Source organism: Antechinus flavipes, chromosome 5, assembly GCF_016432865.1.
Source record: "Antechinus flavipes isolate AdamAnt ecotype Samford, QLD, Australia chromosome 5, AdamAnt_v2, whole genome shotgun sequence".
Taxonomy (NCBI): Eukaryota; Metazoa; Chordata; class Mammalia; order Dasyuromorphia; family Dasyuridae; genus Antechinus; species Antechinus flavipes.
In genome coordinates this window covers 108418889-108436622 of record NC_067402.1, presented here as the reverse complement: position 1 = coordinate 108436622, position 17734 = coordinate 108418889, and the positions used below count along the sequence as shown (strand labels likewise).

General features: G+C 41.1%; 2 protein-coding genes across 2 annotated transcripts in view; both read right to left on the bottom strand.

Annotated features, from left to right (window-relative positions):
- Nucleotides 1-1080: 1080 nt before the first annotated feature.
- Nucleotides 1081-10252, bottom strand: CYREN (cell cycle regulator of NHEJ). Its single transcript, XM_052000579.1, has 4 exons — nt 9592-10252; nt 8063-8313; nt 6838-6913; nt 1081-4572 (listed from the first exon to the last, which is right to left on the bottom strand). Exons 2-4 carry the CDS (start codon nt 8203-8205, stop codon nt 4327-4329), a joined length of 465 nt encoding a protein of 154 aa, XP_051856539.1. The 5' UTR covers nt 8206-8313; nt 9592-10252; the 3' UTR covers nt 1081-4326.
- An 868-nt stretch (nt 10253-11120) lies between these two features.
- The window catches only part of WDR91 (WD repeat domain 91), a 33661-nt gene continuing 27047 nt past the window's right edge, over nt 11121-17734 (bottom strand). The window contains exons 13-15 of the mRNA XM_052000566.1: nt 17057-17169; nt 15991-16188; nt 11121-14920 (exon numbers count right to left, since the gene is read on the bottom strand). Coding sequence (XP_051856526.1) covers nt 14756-14920; nt 15991-16188; nt 17057-17169 — 476 coding nt within the window. The 3' untranslated portion in view covers nt 11121-14755. The remainder of the gene's footprint in view (nt 14921-15990; nt 16189-17056; nt 17170-17734) is intronic.

Below are 17734 nucleotides of genomic sequence, written 5' to 3'. Positions count from 1 at the left end.
AGGATCAACTCCAGTCATCTTGATCTATATCTTGCCACTAAATCCAGATTGGCTCTCAAAGGGAAAGTGAGGCAGGTAACCTTGCACAGCCTCCCTCACTGAAATTTAATTCACTTGTATGTCATGGCATCACCTCCTTAATGTCATTGTCCTCTCCAAGAATGAAGGACAAACTATGCATACATAAGCAGTGTTTTTAGTGTTTATGGGCAAAGATACATATCCTTTTTTTGTTGATGGATTAAAGACTGTTCCATACTTGATGTTTTGTTAGCTTAAATACTTAAGGAGAAATCTTCTTTGTTGTGTAGCAGAAACCTAGACATGAAACTAGTTTGATATTCATCTCAGAAATCCAAAGTAGGGACAAAATGAATCAAATGCATCCCGAGGAAAAAACTTAGGTAAGGAGTATAAACCAAAGAATATGACTAATGAAAAACATCCAAGATTAACCCAATCTATATCTAAGTACATTTTCTTTTGAGGAAATATGTATCTAAAGGTAAGTAGATTTTAGTCCTCCATAATGCACTATTGAAAAATTGTTCAATATCCCATAAGTTACCAACTGGGTAGCCTAAGGGAAGTCAAGATCCTTTCCCAATGTGTTTTTTCAACCTTGATTTTTATATCTTTGTCCCTTCTAGTTGCAAAAACTAATCCTATATGAAGAGAAGTTAAACATTTACAATTGACAACTGTCAGCTATCTAAATACTAACCAAAAACTGATATCCAACTACTTGTAAATGGCCAAAATGAAGTACGAATCCCTTGTATAGCCATGACAAAAGACCTCCACATTTTTTTTCTCCATATTCCCTTCTCTTCATTTCACAAAATAAATTTGACTTTGTTCCTTAATTTTCCCATACCCGACAAGTCTGACCACATTATTCCCATGCTTAAAAAACTATCAGTGGCTCCCAATTGCCTACTGAAAATAAAATCCTTCAACCTGATATTTAAGGATCTCTACATCTAGTTGACATGATTAAGATCCTGGGAGAGTCCTTTGTTTTAACAGAAAGTAAAGTAAAACTTTGTTGAATAAAGGTTACAAAGAAAAACCTAAGTGATATATAAAGACAACAGGCATCAATGAAAATTTATTTTTTAAAAAAGTTACTGAGAATATTATAAAATTTTAATATTTTATATAATGTCCAACTTTCTGATATTTCAGGTTTTTTCTTTCTCTTTTTATACACTTTATTACAGGGGATGACTCTCTGAAAGGAGGTAGGTACAGATGGGACTACAGTAGGAAATTTCAGTGAAGCAATAGAAATATAAATATTAGAAATATATTTATATAAAGATATAAATAAAAAATTATCAATTACAGAAAGCACACTGGAAGGAAAAAACAGAGGGTAGGAACTAGGAAGAGATAGTGCTAAAATAAATGGGAATTAAAATATGAGAGGAGGCAGAAGAATTTTCACCCAGTCACACCTCTAGATAATGGAAATACAGAAGCAATAATTATTTGCATGCAAGAAGCAATATAAACATCAAGATCATGAAAAACATCAAGGCCAATCCTACAGCAAAAATGAGGATTCACAAAAAGGATCATAAATAGTCTTTGGGGCTCTGGTATCAGGTAAGCAGAGGAAGGTTCATTTTCTTTCATTTGAATTAGAATCAATTGAGAAGGCATATCTGAGTTTCTATTTGTATCCATGGAAATATTACTCACGTTGATAATCATTGAGCCACAGAAGCAGCAAAGAATAAGGCTGGCTTCTTATATAATAAGGTCTTTTCAATGGGCCCTGCAGGGAACATAAAGTGATCTTCCTCCCTTTCAATTTGCCACTGACTCAGATGACCTGCCACACCTAGTTATATATCTCCAATATTCCTCCCCACTGGCCCCATGGAGTCTTGAGTGAAAAACAACTATGACTCCATGATGTGAGAAATGGAGATGGCCTTGAGCTAGGGAGGCCAGAGTTCATGTCCAGCTTTCCAAATTCTGATACATGCTGGCTATTTGACATCAGGGCAAACCACTTAATCATTTAGTACATTAGACAATTCTCTCTGAGGTGGAGAGAAGATGCCAAACTATGGTGGAAGAGGAAGTTTTGTCAGCCATATTCTCTAAGAAAATGAAACTACAGGAGCCTTATCCTATGTTCTCCCAAAGTCCTACCCTAATATCTCATCACAGTATAGAGACAATGGATTTTTGAAGACCACAGAATGACAAGATCTATGATGCTACCTAACTAAAAATACTTTCAGAGAGGACTCAGTGATGGAGCCAATGGATTTTCTCTCTATTGTCTTTGCCTAAGTCCAAAAAAAATTCATCAACAGAGAGCCTATCGAGATGGCCAGCAGGTGATAAATTTTCTAGCCATAGCAAATCATCAAGTCTGTTGGCTGAAACTAAGAGTGGGTGTGGTTAGCAACTCTGGAGAAAGTACACCAGCCACATCACAATAAGAACAGCAATTACTCAGTTATATAGATCTTAATGATTCACAAAATGCTTTCCTTGCAGAAATCCTGAGGTAAGTGGCATACATTGTCCCCATTTTATAAACCTGGAAACTAAGCATCAAAAAAGCAAAGTCACTTGTTTGAGGTCATGTAAGCTAACAGGTGGCCAAGTCTGGACATAAGAACTCGAGGTAAACCTGACTCCAAATCTGATGCTTTCTGCTATACCCTCTGATTCTGAAAGACCTGAAGTCACTGACAACTGAAAAAGTCAACTCTTGGTCTTAGTGAAAATATACTCAGTTGGGTTTTTTTAATGACCAAAATTATTTCTACAAATCACTAGTTTTCTTTAACGAATTCAACCTCCCATTATCTTTTTTCAATCTGTTCTGATTTTTGAGAGATGTATATTATGTCAGGAAGGAAATTTAAAGTTTGTTTTTTTTTTGAAGTTTTTTTCTACCACTTCACTTTTTAACTATCTTTTCCGGATGTACTACTGCAAAGCAACCATTAGTTTTTGAGAGACCAGTGCAGCCACAAGGGTAAAGCATCAAATGAAAGGAATCTTATCAACTTTCTAGTAAAGGACCATAAAATGAGAGCTGAAAAGGACATCAGAGGTCATTTGGTCAAATCCCCCAATTTACAATGAGAAAACTGAAGACTTCAATGGTGAAGTGACTTGCTTAGTCATGCAGATTACTTTGTGGTAGAACAGAATTTGAAACTAGGTTCTGACTCCAAATTCAGCGCTGTTTTCTATGAGTAACAGGAAACATTGCCCATGTCCTTTTCCAGAGCAGTCTCTCCCTATAGCCAGGTGAGGGCTCCTCTGCTCTGGCTTGCTCAGCCTCGCTAGTATCAGCATCCAGGTGTTTTGGGGCTCCCAGTGGGTGATGCCCAAGGCATGGTTCACACATAATGCCCTGGGCACTGAGGTGTACCAAGTACAAAATCCAGTGCATCTCTGAAAAGTATTCATCATCATGAAACTGTCCACAGGATCAGTGTTGTCCAGGCATTCACTTCTCTTTTCCAATGTTCAGTCCTCAGTTGCACCAGGAAGCCCTAATTACCAAAAGTTGGCTTTAGGTTCCAAGCTCCTTTCCAGTGAAGGGGGACAAGTTTTCCCCACAAAAAATAGGCTTGATTATTATCTGCTTTCTTCTAGGAAGATAGCTTGCACAGGCTGGGATAATCTCCCCATTTTTCAAAATTTCCCTGGTGATAATGAAGTAATTCCCTACAAGGGTAGAATTAAGCAGGTCTTTGCCTTTTTTTCCACAAAGTCACGTCACTGTGCAACACCAACTGAGAAGTAAATCACCTAACCTGGCCCCTTCTACTTCTCTCATCTAACTAGCTGCTTTTGCGGTTGAAAAAAAGCCATAAACTGAGTCTGATCCATACTCAGGGGTTTTCCTGCAGGGAAAATAATAAAATATGGACTGACCAACATAGATATCTGTCTCCTTCCCCACTGTCCATTATAAATTGTTTCTCTAATACATGTTAATTAGTCTTATATACATTTGACTTTTTCCCCCAGTATGTGATTACCCTCAGGATAAGGTAACCACAGACCTGAGATGCTTAATACTGAAAGCAGAGTAACTGTGAGGTCTTTCCTGGCCACAGACTTAATGACTCACTACTAGATCATCAATTTATTACCAACTTGGATTGTCTTGATTTCACTGCCCAGGGCTAAAACTCTGAGATTGAGAGACCTCATCTAAAGGGATGCATGGGGAAACATAGGGTGTAGCACTGCATTCCCTGATGGGCAAACTTAGCAACTAGGGCAAGGAATCATCCCAATATACCCAAAGCAAAATATTCTCTGAATTCATTTATCTTCTCAACTGAAAAATATCTCCTTCACATATTTTAATGCATCATCATCCTCTTCATCTTCTGAACTTTTTTTGTGGCCAGAGGCTGAATACTCCTGCTTGCTTGAGGGACTTGTCTGAGGGGTATCATTCACCTCCTCCTCTCCATCACTACTGCTCTCAGAAGCCCAGGAGGATTCAGGCTGTGTGGTTTGGGCCTTATCAGTTCCCAGCAGCAATGTGTGCTCCAAAGGCTTTTCCTGTTTACCGCACTGAAGAGGGGGGAAAAAAACTATAAGAACAGTATTTTTACTTACATCCTAGTTTGTTTACATAGAACACAAAATTCTTGCTGGTTTAGGGTAATTTCTGGGCCATGAGTCATTCCCTTCCTCTTTTTATCTTCTACACCCATCCATATTCCCTCCCCAACACCCTCCACTCCACCCCCTATATATACTTCTGGAGAGAAGCTAATACTAGAAAGTGAGAAGGAAAGAATGTTCAAGAAGTCAAGCTTCTAATCCAAAAGAGAAGAAAGGAGAACTTGGAAAAAAGTAATTTCACGAGGCAGGTCCTTCCTTGAATGAACAGAACTAAAGAACTTTAAAGGAATTCAAGGAAAGAAGAACTCAAGGAATGAACAGCAGCTCATTCTTGGGCCATTAATCAGATACAGTACAATGGCAAAATTCTTCTCCTACTTCTTTATTTTTCCCTCTACAAAAATACCATAGCCATGACAAAGTAAATAGCTATATCATAAAGATGCACACAAAGACATCTACGTTTTTCCTTATCTAAGTCTGTATAAGGACACATAAACATAGTAGACAGAAGAATGTGTGGGTCAAGTCAAAAAGATGAGTGTAGTGACAGACTGCATAAAGCAACAGAGAATTCTGGATTGGAATCAGGAAAGACCATGACTTAGGAATCCCAGTCAATACTTACTGGCTGGCTGCCTATGGAAAGGACATTAATTTCTATGTGCCTGAGAGTTAGAGACTTTTGAGAAATACAGACTCTCTAATGGGGATACTTCAGGGACCAAATCACTGAATGCAATGAAAATACTCCACAAGTCTTAAAAGTGCTTTTAAAAAAAACACAAAAAACCACCTGTCAATAACTGTTATCATCATCATCATCATTATTAAACGTGAGAAGTTGGGGAAAGAAGAATGATGATTGACAGTATCATTTTTAAAAAGTAAAAAACTAAGAAAGCTTGAAAAGACCAATAGATTATTTAGTCCAGGGGTTCTTAATCTGGTGTCTGTGAAACTGCTTTTAAACATATTTTTTAAATTTTTATTTCAATATAATTGGTTTTGTTTGCAATTCCATGAATTTTATCAAATATTTAAATGCATATTTCTGAGGAGTCCATAGGCTTCATCAGGCTGTCAAAGGGTCCATGCTACAAAAAAGTTGAAGAATTTCTATTCTAGACTTCCTCACTTTGTAAATTTGGAGCTAAGACCTAAAGTGATGAGTAACTAGCCCTTCCCCAAACTGATCAGTGGCAGAGTCAAGAATAGAAATTGAGCCTTCTGTCCTCTACATCATAGTCATATGGTGCTTTCCAGGTACCAAAAAAGGCATATTTTATCTTGATGGCCCCTCATGACTACTTTGTAAGATAAGCAATGTAAGAATGTCCCACCATTTTAAGGATAACTCTTATGGATGAAAAAAATAAGGAAAAGAAATTTTTTTCCCCAAAATTTCACAACTAGTGAAAGACAGCTCTTGAATTCAGGTCTTCTAGTCAAGTCCAGTTCCCCTTCTTCCAGATGAAAGTCCTCCAAAGTATGGCATAACTCCAAGCAGGTTGTGGCTTACTCCAAGAGGTATGTGATCAACCAATCAAAGAGTGCAGAGACCTGACCTCTCACCCACCTCACAATAGTTATTCATGGAGTTTGTATCCTTCCACCCCTCCCAGGGCTATGCAACCTCTCCCTTTTGAACTGTTACAGTTACAGAGCAGTTATAACCTAACTCCCACCCAAGTGTCTACAGCACAAGCTATGTAGATCCCATTGGGAAAATCAGCACTACCAACACCATTCTACTCCACAAGGGAAAAATATCATTAACAGGGATGCACAATTAAAACAGTGTTGGAGACCATGATATTAGATAGGCAACTAGGTGGCACAATGGACAGAGCGCTGGGCCTGGAGTCAGGAGGATCTGAGTTAAAATTAATCTCAGCTACCTTTGTGTGAGGTTGGACAAATCACTTAATTCCTGTTTGCTGGTTTCCCCAATTATAAAATAAGGATCATAACAGCAGTTAATTCCCAGGGCTGCTATGAAGATGAAATAAAATAATATTTGTAAAGTGCTTAGCACAGGCCTGACACATAATAGGTACTTAATAAATGTTTGTTCTTTACTCCAACACTCAAGTAGATCATGCTAAAGCAATCAGAAATGCTAATATCTATTTTTATTAACATTAAATATTAAAGATGCTCTGTTCACAAAGATATCAATTGGGATCCACAAAAATAAAAACTTTTTACCTCAATCAAGATACCCAGAGCAATGTCCACCAATTCACTTTCATTCATGAAGTACACCGTTCGTACAGGGGGAAGACTGAAAAAGAAGCAAAGTGAGTGCCAGATTGATACATAAAAGAGAAAGTAGAGCTGAGAATAGTGTATTCCCAAATCTACCTGTCAATAATGAAAGTATCACATCCTTCTGATCTGAACAGCCTGCTGCCCAGAGGATTTGGAGTCTAAGGAGCTAAGATGAAGGAATTTAAATAAGAAATCACCATTCAGCCCTTGCCTCTCCCCATAGTATGCCCTTCACATAGATCCAAATGATAAATTTTTAAAGACACACATATACACAACAGAGAAGTTAAATTATTCAAGCAATTAAAAATAATACAATTAATTATGTGTCCGGATGATACCTGTTTTCTCATCAACATTCACTACATTTTCTAATGATAGCTGATTCTGTAAGAAGCACTCATGGAAAGTCACTACATCTCATCTACCTTTACATTGTTACAGGTCCCACAAAGTTTTTGTTTGCAGTACATATGCTAATGAAATATTTTCTGAATAAAGTTGTCTGAGAATGGTAGAAGCCAGAAAGATCTGAGAGAGAAAGGAGTTTTGTGTGTGTGTGTGTGTGTGTGTGTGTGTGTGTGTATGGGTGTGTTATAAAAATCAAAAGAGAACTCTGAGTATTTCAAGGGTAGTCAGAAAGAAAAATGCAAATCATTTTGTATCACCCCAGAGGATAGAAATTGGAGGAAATATGAGGCATGCAAAGAAACAAACAGTCTTGAAAGGGAAATCTTCCCTATCTTCCTAAGATATCCTTCAAGTCTGGACCTTATTTTAGGCCCAGATGGAGTCAAACAATGAACACTTCTCAGTCTCAAAATAGGGAGGGGATTATTGCTAGCTTTTCATTACAAATTTCCAGCCAATCAGGCTGTTTCTCTTGACTCAGCTATGTAACAATCAGGTTGCTTTCCACCACATGAAGTCACCTACTCTGCTCTATTCCTCCTTCTGCACTCTCCAAAACCTATACAAAGGAGTAGTATTTTTATTTGGGGTCTCTGACTATATTATTGACCCATCTCAATCTCAGGTTTCATGTCCTGTGAATGAAATATTTTCTTGCTAGGAGAAATAAGCCTCAGTTTGCCCTTTTGTAGAATTTCACTCACAACTGAAAAGGTTTTCCTGCTATACGACAGCAATCTGCAAAGCTCACCTTGATGATTTATCTGCTGACTGTGCCACGGTTTTTCTCCTCTTAGTTGATTTCCATACTGGGACTGATTTCCTCTCAGTTACCTGGGCTGTCATCCATGGAGGAAGGTCCCTCTTTTTACTTTCAGGCTGTACATTTGCCATTTCTCCAGACTCCCAGGCCTGAGCCAGGCAGAGTGCTCAGAATGCAGGTAGTGCCACAGGTGATAACACCCACTGATGGCTCGTTTCAAGGTAGTAAAAGCCAATCACCTGTCAGAGTAACAAAAATCAAATCTGTTTTCTTAGCACGGTGCTTGCCTAACACAAGGTAGAAGTGCCTTCTATGTTAACAAACATTGCTTCTAAATAAAATAAGCACCACAGGAGAGATATAAAACAAAGTTAACAAGAGAGTTCAAAGGAGATCATCTTTGGCAGAGGGTATCAAGGAAGGCTTCAGAGAAGAGATTTCACTTGGGCTTATCTTGCCATTGTGACAGTATTATCTGTGTGGAGGCCTTGTGTATAATATTTAGCGACTCCATCCACGGACTGGGACTTGGGTTCATCATTCATTCCCTTCTAGCTTGGCACCTTATCGGGGTTTTCCCGCTCTTCCTTGCAGTGCTCCCGGCTGCAGGGCCTTCCCAGATGTGGCCACCACAATGTCCTGCCCCTCCTGTACCACCTTGCTGGGGAAGCCTGGGGGCTCATCGGAGGAAGTGCTGGGCCTTCCCCGAATTCAAATCCAGCCCCAGGCACTTACCAGCTGGCTGGCCCAGGACCACTCACTTCACCCTCTGCCTCAGTTTCCTTATCTATAAATGAATTGGAAGGGGTAAAGGCAGAGCCCTACAGATTCTACCCAAGAAAACCCTCCACGGGGTTATCAAGAGTCACGATTCGATGACAATCTCAGAAACGTTAGACTTAGGGCGGGGGTGGAGAGGTTTAGCACAGGATCCCACACCAAGCAGGGGCAGACCCGGCCTGGCGGAGCCCCGCTTTCACGCGGGCGACCCCCTCACCGAAGCCGACCTTCTTCTCCCGGATAGCACTGTCCCGCGACAGCCGCGGTCCGGTGCCCAAACTCCTAAGCTCCACTCCTTTCACCTGCCCGCGGCTGGTCCCGTTAGCTCGCCGGGGCCGGGAGGAGGGGGGAGGTCGGCCCGGACACTGAAGGCCGCGTCCACCTACTGCAGCCCCGTCAGATATAAAGAGGGGCCTGGGGCGGGGAAATGACTGAGCCAAGGTGTCAATCAAGCTCCGGCCTAGGCCGGCCCACCCAAGCGCTGGCGGCCTCTGTGCTCCCGGGAGCCTGGAGGTCCGTGCCCCCTTCTCTCAGTTTGGGAGTCTCCTGTTCTTATACAAGAGTTAGTGAGGCTCCTACAGTGCTGCCGGCCTCAGACTGTCCCCCAGAATCCGGCGGATTCAGCTAGGATCCCTGTCCCCCCGCTCCTCGGGTCTGTGGGGCTCGGCCGATCTCCTCAGGGGAAGGCAGAGCCCGGGCCCCAAGCTGGCCCCAATCGTGTATCCGCTTTCCTTTACCGTTAGGGGCCCCTTCCCGGCTTCGAGCCTCCTCCACTTGAGGGCTGAATCCCAGCTCCGCCCCGACGTTCGAGCCGCAGCTACTTCCGGAAGCTGAGAAGGGGGCGCCCCCTGCAGATGGACACGAGGCCGTGCGGCTTCCGTAAGCTCCGCCCCCTTGAGTCACGCCCATTTTTCCCTTCCCGGGACTTCCTCCGCAGTAAAAGAAGCGTGAAGGGGCGGGTCTTCCGTCTCCGGCGCGGTCCGAAGCTTCCGGATTTAACTGCTCTTAAATGCGTGCTAGTGGGACTCGCGTGGCGGATCGAGTCTCGTGTTGTAGACTCCTTGCCAGTCGTGTTCCACCACCTGGTGGAGTTAACCAGGGATAGACACGGGGCCTAGGAACTGTCTGTGGGTCACCGCGGGCCCGGGGACACCTCTATTTTTTAAGTGCTAAGAATTTCCAGTTCTGTTTCCGTGTAGCCGAGACAGCCCTCGGGCTCTCTGAGGGTCCCGGGCCCGCAGCTCGTGCCTCTTTGGAGGGCTATGCGGGACCAGTCGGGCAGTCTTTGGGAGCCAAGCATGTGCATTAGCTCTCGGCTGCAAAGTGAGAGGAGAATGACAGGAAATCCCGCGGAAACCCCCAAAACGTGCCTCTCCCCTCCCCCCCCCCAAACCGATTCCATAGAGTCTCCTGGAAAAAATTCGACGTGTGGGTCTTCCACTGTAAGAAAGGCCAGCTGTCTCCTACTTGGAGGCTGAAAAAGGAGCATGGCCAGCTGGGTTAGTACGATCTGACTCTTGTCTCCCTCTCCCTATCTTTTTGAAAGACTTCAAAAAGTCTTTGAAGAGTAGAGAAAAGTTGAAACGTCCCAGTGGTGTCATGCTAGAAAGGGGCTCAGACGAGGAGGCCACCCACAGGGATCACTGGTTTGAATTCTATCGGGTGTCACTAATTTCATGCCATAATTCCCGTCCTGGGTCACACACTCCAACCCCAGACAACTGTCTCAGAGATCTGAAACCCTTGGTCCTCAAGGAAGCAAAGATCTTGCTGTATGTGAGATGGGTTGGACTCTCAGGTGTACTTTTCTTCCGGCTGCCACTCCCCTCGGAAACCTTAAATAGCTTCCCAAAACGTTGACTACCAGAGATCCAAACACCTTGGTGTGTAATTCAAGAAATGCCAAGATTTGGACTCAATTTACTTTCTCTCGAGACTACTCCTGTTCTCATAGATAAGGCCTTTGCTTGTAGATAAGGCTCAGAATTCTCATCATATTCTCTTGCCTCACCTGCACTCCCACTACATGCAATTATCCCAGCCACTGTTAGCAAAATCCTCAGCGCTTTATCTAGCGCACAATTTCTCGTCTTTTCCCTTGTCATTTCTGCCAGAAATTCTTTTCCAAAATCTTTTAACACTGTTTGTTTCTTATTGAACCAGAATGCAAAACTCCCATCAGGATTAAGCTTCTTAGGTGAAGCTAAGAATTTTAATACACTTACCTGAAAGTTGTCATTCCTCAGTGCCCAGTAAAGCCACAGAATTCAACAAATTCAATTTGTTTATTAAGGTTTTACTATATGCAAGGCACTGAGATACAAATGTGAAAAACAATGAAGCCCTTGCTCCAAAGAAGCTTACAAATTTAATAAGGGGGAAGTAGGAGCGAAAAGGTAAGTACACTAATATCTATAATACAAGGCAGAATTGTAAGTGCAAAAAGAGGTCCCTCTTCCACCAATAACAAAAAAAAGTGCCATAATATATTTGAGGGAAGGTAGCAGGGGAATCTAAGAAGGCAGGCTTCATGAGGCAAGTAACAGACTGATTCTTAAAGACAAGATGAAGACAGAATAAGAATGGGAAATGAGCAGTTCAGATGTCTGGAAAAGGTAGTTTTTAAAGTCAGACTGTAGAGAGCCTTGAATACCAATGTTAAGGATTATATTAAGTACATAATGGAAACTCACAGAGCTTAGGGCAGAGGAGTAAGCCCCATTAAGATAATGTGAACTAGCAGTGTGTTATGTATATTGTAAAGGGGGAAAACTACAGATAAGAAGTCTATATGTAAGATTACAGAAGAGACAGAAGATGATAGTTGAGAGTCTGAACCAGGATACTCACACAGTGGATGCAGTAGATGGGGTTAATCTAAAGGGGAGTTTAAGAATGGAAACATATGACCTATTCTTCTGAAGATGGAACGTCCACTTAACAAGACTTAACAAGACACAGGTCTCTTGACCTGTGATTTGTCAGTAGAACACCAATACCCATTATAACCTGTCAATAACTTGGCATAGAAGGGTTAATAAGTAGCCTGATGTGTGAAAGTTGGATGACTAGACCTCGATCAAATAACCTTCATTAGAGACAAGCTTTCCCACCTTCTTGACTCCAAGACTCATACTCTACCCCCTATTAGAACTGAGACAAATGGGATTTTTTTTTTTTTTTCAAATGAGAGGTCAAGGTGAAATGAAAAGGAGTTGGCAAATAGTTCAGGTGCAAGAGGTCAAGAAGAATCAAAAGTGAGATTCAGTTTGAAGGCTTCAGTATTTCAGTTCTTTCACTTTTCCTTCATCACCAAGCAGAATGAAGTCCTAGATTTATTCTTTATCTTCCTATCATCACGCAGAACTGCAGCTCCAGAACTGAGACAGAACCAGCCCAACTTCTGGCAGTGGAGAATGGTCATGAGCTTGTGCTTCTACCTTGTCAGTCTCAATAGCAGTCATCTTCCAGTCAATCCCTTTAGTGAGCCTAATTCAATGGCAATACTAGGTAGAGTGGGAAGAGCTCTTGACCTGAGGTCAATTTCAGACAGTTACTGGCTGGGTAAGCCTGGGCCACATCACTTAACCTCTCATGGTCTATTTCCTCATCTGTGGAATGGAGATAACAATAGTACCTACCTCACTGGGTCTTTGTAAGGATTGAATGAAAACATGTGTAAAATACTCTGCCAACCTTAAAGTTTTACAGATGCTAACTATTATTATCATTATTATTTCATCAGCTGTCTATACAAGTTCCAGACCTGCTACTGCAACAGCTACAATAGTACCAATGGGCTATTTCCCCTCACCACAGACTATGGAAGAAGAGGAGAGATTGGTTTCTACCCTTAACATATGAAGGGACTATAAGCCTGCCAAAGGAACCCAGAATTCAAGGACATGCATCAGACCTGCTTAATGCTTGGTTCTTAGTTAAGGTACCAATGAAAAACCTGGCTACTCATCTGAATTCTTATCACCAAATTTGACCACTTGGACAAATCATCATCTTTGTTCCTTCAACTGCAAGTGGATAAAGACAGTACTCTTCTATCTGCACAGAGGAGATGGAGGGAGGTCTAGAAGAATTAAGATCAAAGTCCGAAGACTATTCATCTTTATAAGCTAAAAGATATGACAATCACTGAGAAGAATATATGAAAAGGCTGAGTGGAAATAGCTACAGTGGTAAAAGCAAAAGATCTTAACTCCATCAAAGATCTTCTATGATCTATCATATATCCTTTTTCCAAAGGAAGACCATATCCCTTCACAAAACTTTCTGAAAACAAAAATACCTAGGATACATCTAGGATATAGTCCAGAGTAAATGAGATATAGAACATATAACCTAGATAGATGCACATGTGGAATGGAGATCAACTGAGTAAGAATTACAGATTGTTGACTGTACATAAATAGCCTCATCTCTACAATAAAATAAGATCTCAAATCCTTTTAGTCTGACAAATACTATGGGAAAGCTCACCATTTAAGTAAAACGAATATTTAAAGATCTGAGATTTCATCACTATGTGAAATCCTCCGTTAATAGACTGCCACCAGTCTATACTAGTTTAGTTGCCTGAGGTGCAGGGTTACAGAGATAGTAAACATCAGAGACAGGACTGAACTACCATCTTGCTGATTTCAAATCCATTATACCACACCATCATGTTTCATCTTAATTCTCTCTGGGAGTTGAGACAGTTAAACTCCCAAGATAATGCTTCTACTTTCTAAATAATTTAAAAGATCACAACCAGGTGTCATCCAAAAGACTTATACAGAAGCAGCTTCTTCTCCATTATCACTTCTACAGAAAGACACCACAGTGAGAACAACATTCTTTTAAGAAAGGGAGAAGAAATGTGTAAATATACAGACAATTCTCGCTTTACATAAATTCACATTATGCAAATTTGAATTTAAATAAAGAATTCTGAAAGAAATACTTTCCCCAAAAAAAGAGAAACTTATGTTAACTTGACTGTATAATAAGTACTGGGCTCACCTGCTCACTCAATTTGCTTCTTGACTCCAAGGTCTGGCTCCCATCTCAACCCCTCACCTCCCAAAAAGAAAAAACAATCAAAAACCAAAAACTCAACAAGCCTTTCAAGTGAAAGCAGAACAGACACACAGAGACCACCACTTCCATACTTGGTGTGAGACTTCCAGCACGAAAAGAGAAGATCTTTGCCTTGCTCTAATCACCCATGTGTCTGCCCATCCACAATGGGGAAGAAAGGGTCTGGCTCCCACATGTTGCCTATTCTCTCAGTATCCTCTCCTGTCTATGTTCCTGTACAGACCCAACTTGTCTGCCTCCCTGGAGTGGTCTTTCTCTTGGTTCCAGTCAGGTCCTCATATGGCTGGCCTTGCCCTTTCATGTTCCTCCTCCTGGTCTTGTTTCTTCATCTGGTCCCCACATGTCCCTGAACTGATTATGCTGCACCTCCCTCCCTGCCCTGGTGCTCAGCCCCATTCCTGCTCCTCTTCCTCTCTTACCCAAATCCATGGGCAAATTTGCATTATGTAAAAATCATTTTATGTTGAGGTCTGAGAAAAAGACCACTTACTTAAAAGCAAGAACTGTCTATACACAAAATACTGTTAATGTCCACAGGAATCAAAGTAAAAGTCACCAGAAATCTGTCTTCCACAGCCCAGTGGGAGCTTGAGGCAGCATTAGAGTTTGTGAATATCCAGGATCAACAGTTTTTCTGGCCTCCTGATCCCTATGGCTCCCCCAGCTGGCTGACAATTTGTCATAATAAACCTGCCAGTTTTTCCAGAGAGCTAAGGGCAATAGTGTTCTCTCTGTGTGATCTTAATCTCGTGCTAATACTGATTCCATAAACATTCTATAATGCTTCTCTGGCTTCATGTCCTGTCAGAATTTCTGAGCCAGCAGAGTTGTCAGCTTGATCTTGCCATCCATGGAAGCAGTAAGGCAAGTCCCACAGTCCATGGCTGTGCACCAGTCTACTGTGACCACTGGGGCTCTATGACCCCCGAGGCTCAGGCAGCTCTCCAGGACTTTCTCATCACTGCTCAACTGCAAAAGAAAACAAGAAAAAAGAGATAAATAAATAAAAGGAGTCTGAAATTGGATGCTACCAGAAATGAAGGAATCTGCTTGCTTTAAATGACCAAACCTCACTTTTATTGTGTACATGCATACTTAACCTGAGCAAGGATCCTTGAGGACTCTGGTTTGGTTTTCCAGAATAGATACAAACCTTCACCTCCTTCCCACCAATCATAAAGAATTAGTGTTTAGAGCTTAAATATAATATCTTATACAAGTAGAAAATGTATCAAGTAGAAAAGTAGTTCTAGCATTCATCATAGCACCAGATTCTATCCTGATAAAAGATTGTCATATGTTTATAACCACTAAGGCCATGTTATTAATGAGCCTGTATCAAGCTGATTTATGAAAGTGATACAACATATTTCATTTGTTTAGGACTTTGATTCCAACATACTTTTCTGAACTACTTTCATTTTTTAAAATTAACATTCCTTTGCCCAAATTCGGGCAGCTGCTAGTTAGTGATGGACATTAGCCCAAAGGTCTTTCCACCACATGTTGTCTCAACTCTGCAAGAGCACCACTCTGTCTCTTCCTCACAATCCCAGACAGATCAAAAGACATGGGCAGAGTGGCTCCGATATGTTAAGGGACAGGTCAATTTTCCAAGAAGTTTCACAGCTGTGGATCATAACAAGTGAAGGAGTTACAAGGCAACCTTTGCTGACACAGGTGTTGCAGAATGGGAATGAAATAAATTGGAGGCAGAGGGAAGAGGAGAGAGGTCAGAGAACAGCAACTGCTGTCTCAGTCTCCTTGCATCATCTTCGCGTGAGAACACAAGGAGATCCATTCTGCAGGTTTGGGTTGGAACTCTGCAGCCATGGTCAGGTAGCACAACACCGATACAAAGAACCCCAGAAGTACCAAGCACTGATGCAGGCAGCCAAAGCTCAAATGCAAATGAGACAGAAATCCAGATAAAGGGTATCCATCCACCCAAAAGATCACAAGAAGATAGATTTCGATCTTCAAGGTACTTTGAGACCTTCAAGAGAAACACTCAGGAATTATTATTTCAACCTTGTTACCTTATAGATGATGCCCCCTGTAGCAGAACAAGTCAGCATGTAATTTCCCTCAGAATCAAATGCAAAGAGACGACCCCGTGGAATTTGGACTTGCTTGTATCCACTGTAACCCGACAACACAAAGGGGCCTGTGGCATCCATGGGAAGGGAATATTCAGATACTTTCTGGCCACTTTTGTGGATGTTCCACTGAATAAACTGGAATTACAAAGAATAAGAAGCAAGCTTCTGAAAAACGAAAAACTAGGAAAACAACCTACATGATAACTATGACAATAGGAACTTAATGAACAATAAAACAACCAAAATGAATGGTGGTAAAATCATCATGTCTAAGCTTAGTTCCAAAGAAGAGATATGAGAAAATAATCCCAGATTTCTCTGGAGAGATGGGGACAATGGGTGTGGATTACTTCACATGTCAGATATTTTCAACTATGTTGGTTAATTTTGATAATTATTTTTTACTTTCCTCTTTTTTAAAAAAAATTCTTTATTAGGTGGGGTTCTATGGAAGGAGCTAGGCAAAGAGTGAAAGAATACAGTGGGAAATATATATAATGTAAAAAATAAAAATTTCACTTAAAGCTATTTAAATAAAGACCATCTAGCATCAGAAGCACAGAGATCATCAGAGCCACCAGAAATACCTTTGGTGTTACTCTGGCTTAATGGAAGCCAAAATTTAGTAAGTTTATTTTCTTCCTAAAAATTTGGCCCTCAGAAGCAAGTTATGCCAGGTTAAAAAAAATGTTTCAGGGATCTGGACAATTTACAAGAGGGCCACAATAGCAGAACTATGATGTTGATTTCTGCCACCTACAGTTATATATGGGCTACTGAAGCTATATGGGCTATTGAAGAAGAGAGAGAAGCAAAAAAGGAAGCAAATGGTTACCCTTAGAATCCATGAGAACCCATCCCTGTGAGGGCGAAACATTAATTTTTCTGGGTAAATAAAGTTACCCAGTCATGAATATCTTTACTGCTAATAAAACTCAAGACAAGCAGGTTTTCCCTAAGAAGTATTTCAACCCCCATCCATCAATACCACAAGCCAACCTACCTTTCCATCTTCTCCAATGCTGTATACAGTGTTTTCATCGTAACTAAATTCCACAGAATAGACTTCCCCACTATGAGCTTTCCAGCTCATGGCACATTCATGCTGCTGCATATCTGAGAAAACAAGTTATACAGACAATTTTCAGAGGATGAAATTGAAACTATTACCACTCATATGAAAGAGTGTTCCAAATCATTATTGATCAGAGAAATGCAAATTAAGACAACTCTGAGATACCACTACACACCTGTCAGATTGGCTAAGATGACAGGAAAAAATAATGATGAATGTTGGAGGGGATGCAGGAAAACTGGGACACTAATGCATTCTTGGTGGAGTTGTGAACGAATCCAACCATTCTGGAGAGCAATCTGGAATTATGCCCAAAAAGTTATCAAACTGTGCATACCCTTTGATCCAGCAGTGTTTCTATTGGGCTTATATCCCAAAGAAATACTAAAGAAGGGAAAGGGACCTGTATGTGCCAAAATGTTTGTGGCAGCCCTGTTTGTAGTGGATAGAAACTGGAAAATGAACGGATACCCATCAATTGGAGAATGGCTGGGTAAATTATGGTATATGAATGTTATGGAATATTATTGTTCTGTAAGAAATGACCAGCAGGATGAATACAGAGAGGACTGGCGAGACTTACATGAACTGATGCTAAGTGAAATG

Bases quoted from the DNA above. Each gene is read 5' to 3' on its own strand.
- CYREN (XM_052000579.1), bottom strand. From the start codon at position 8,205: ATGGCAAATGTACAGCCTGAAAGTAAAAAGAGGGACCTTCCTCCATGG. The intron at 6,914-8,062 runs GTGAGCTTTGCA...CTTCTTTTTCAG, and splicing joins TCAGCAGATAAATCATCAAG to TCTTCCCCCTGTACGAACGG. The intron at 4,573-6,837 runs GTAAAAAGTTTT...CCCCCTCTTCAG, and splicing joins CTCTGGGTATCTTGATTGAG to TGCGGTAAACAGGAAAAGCC.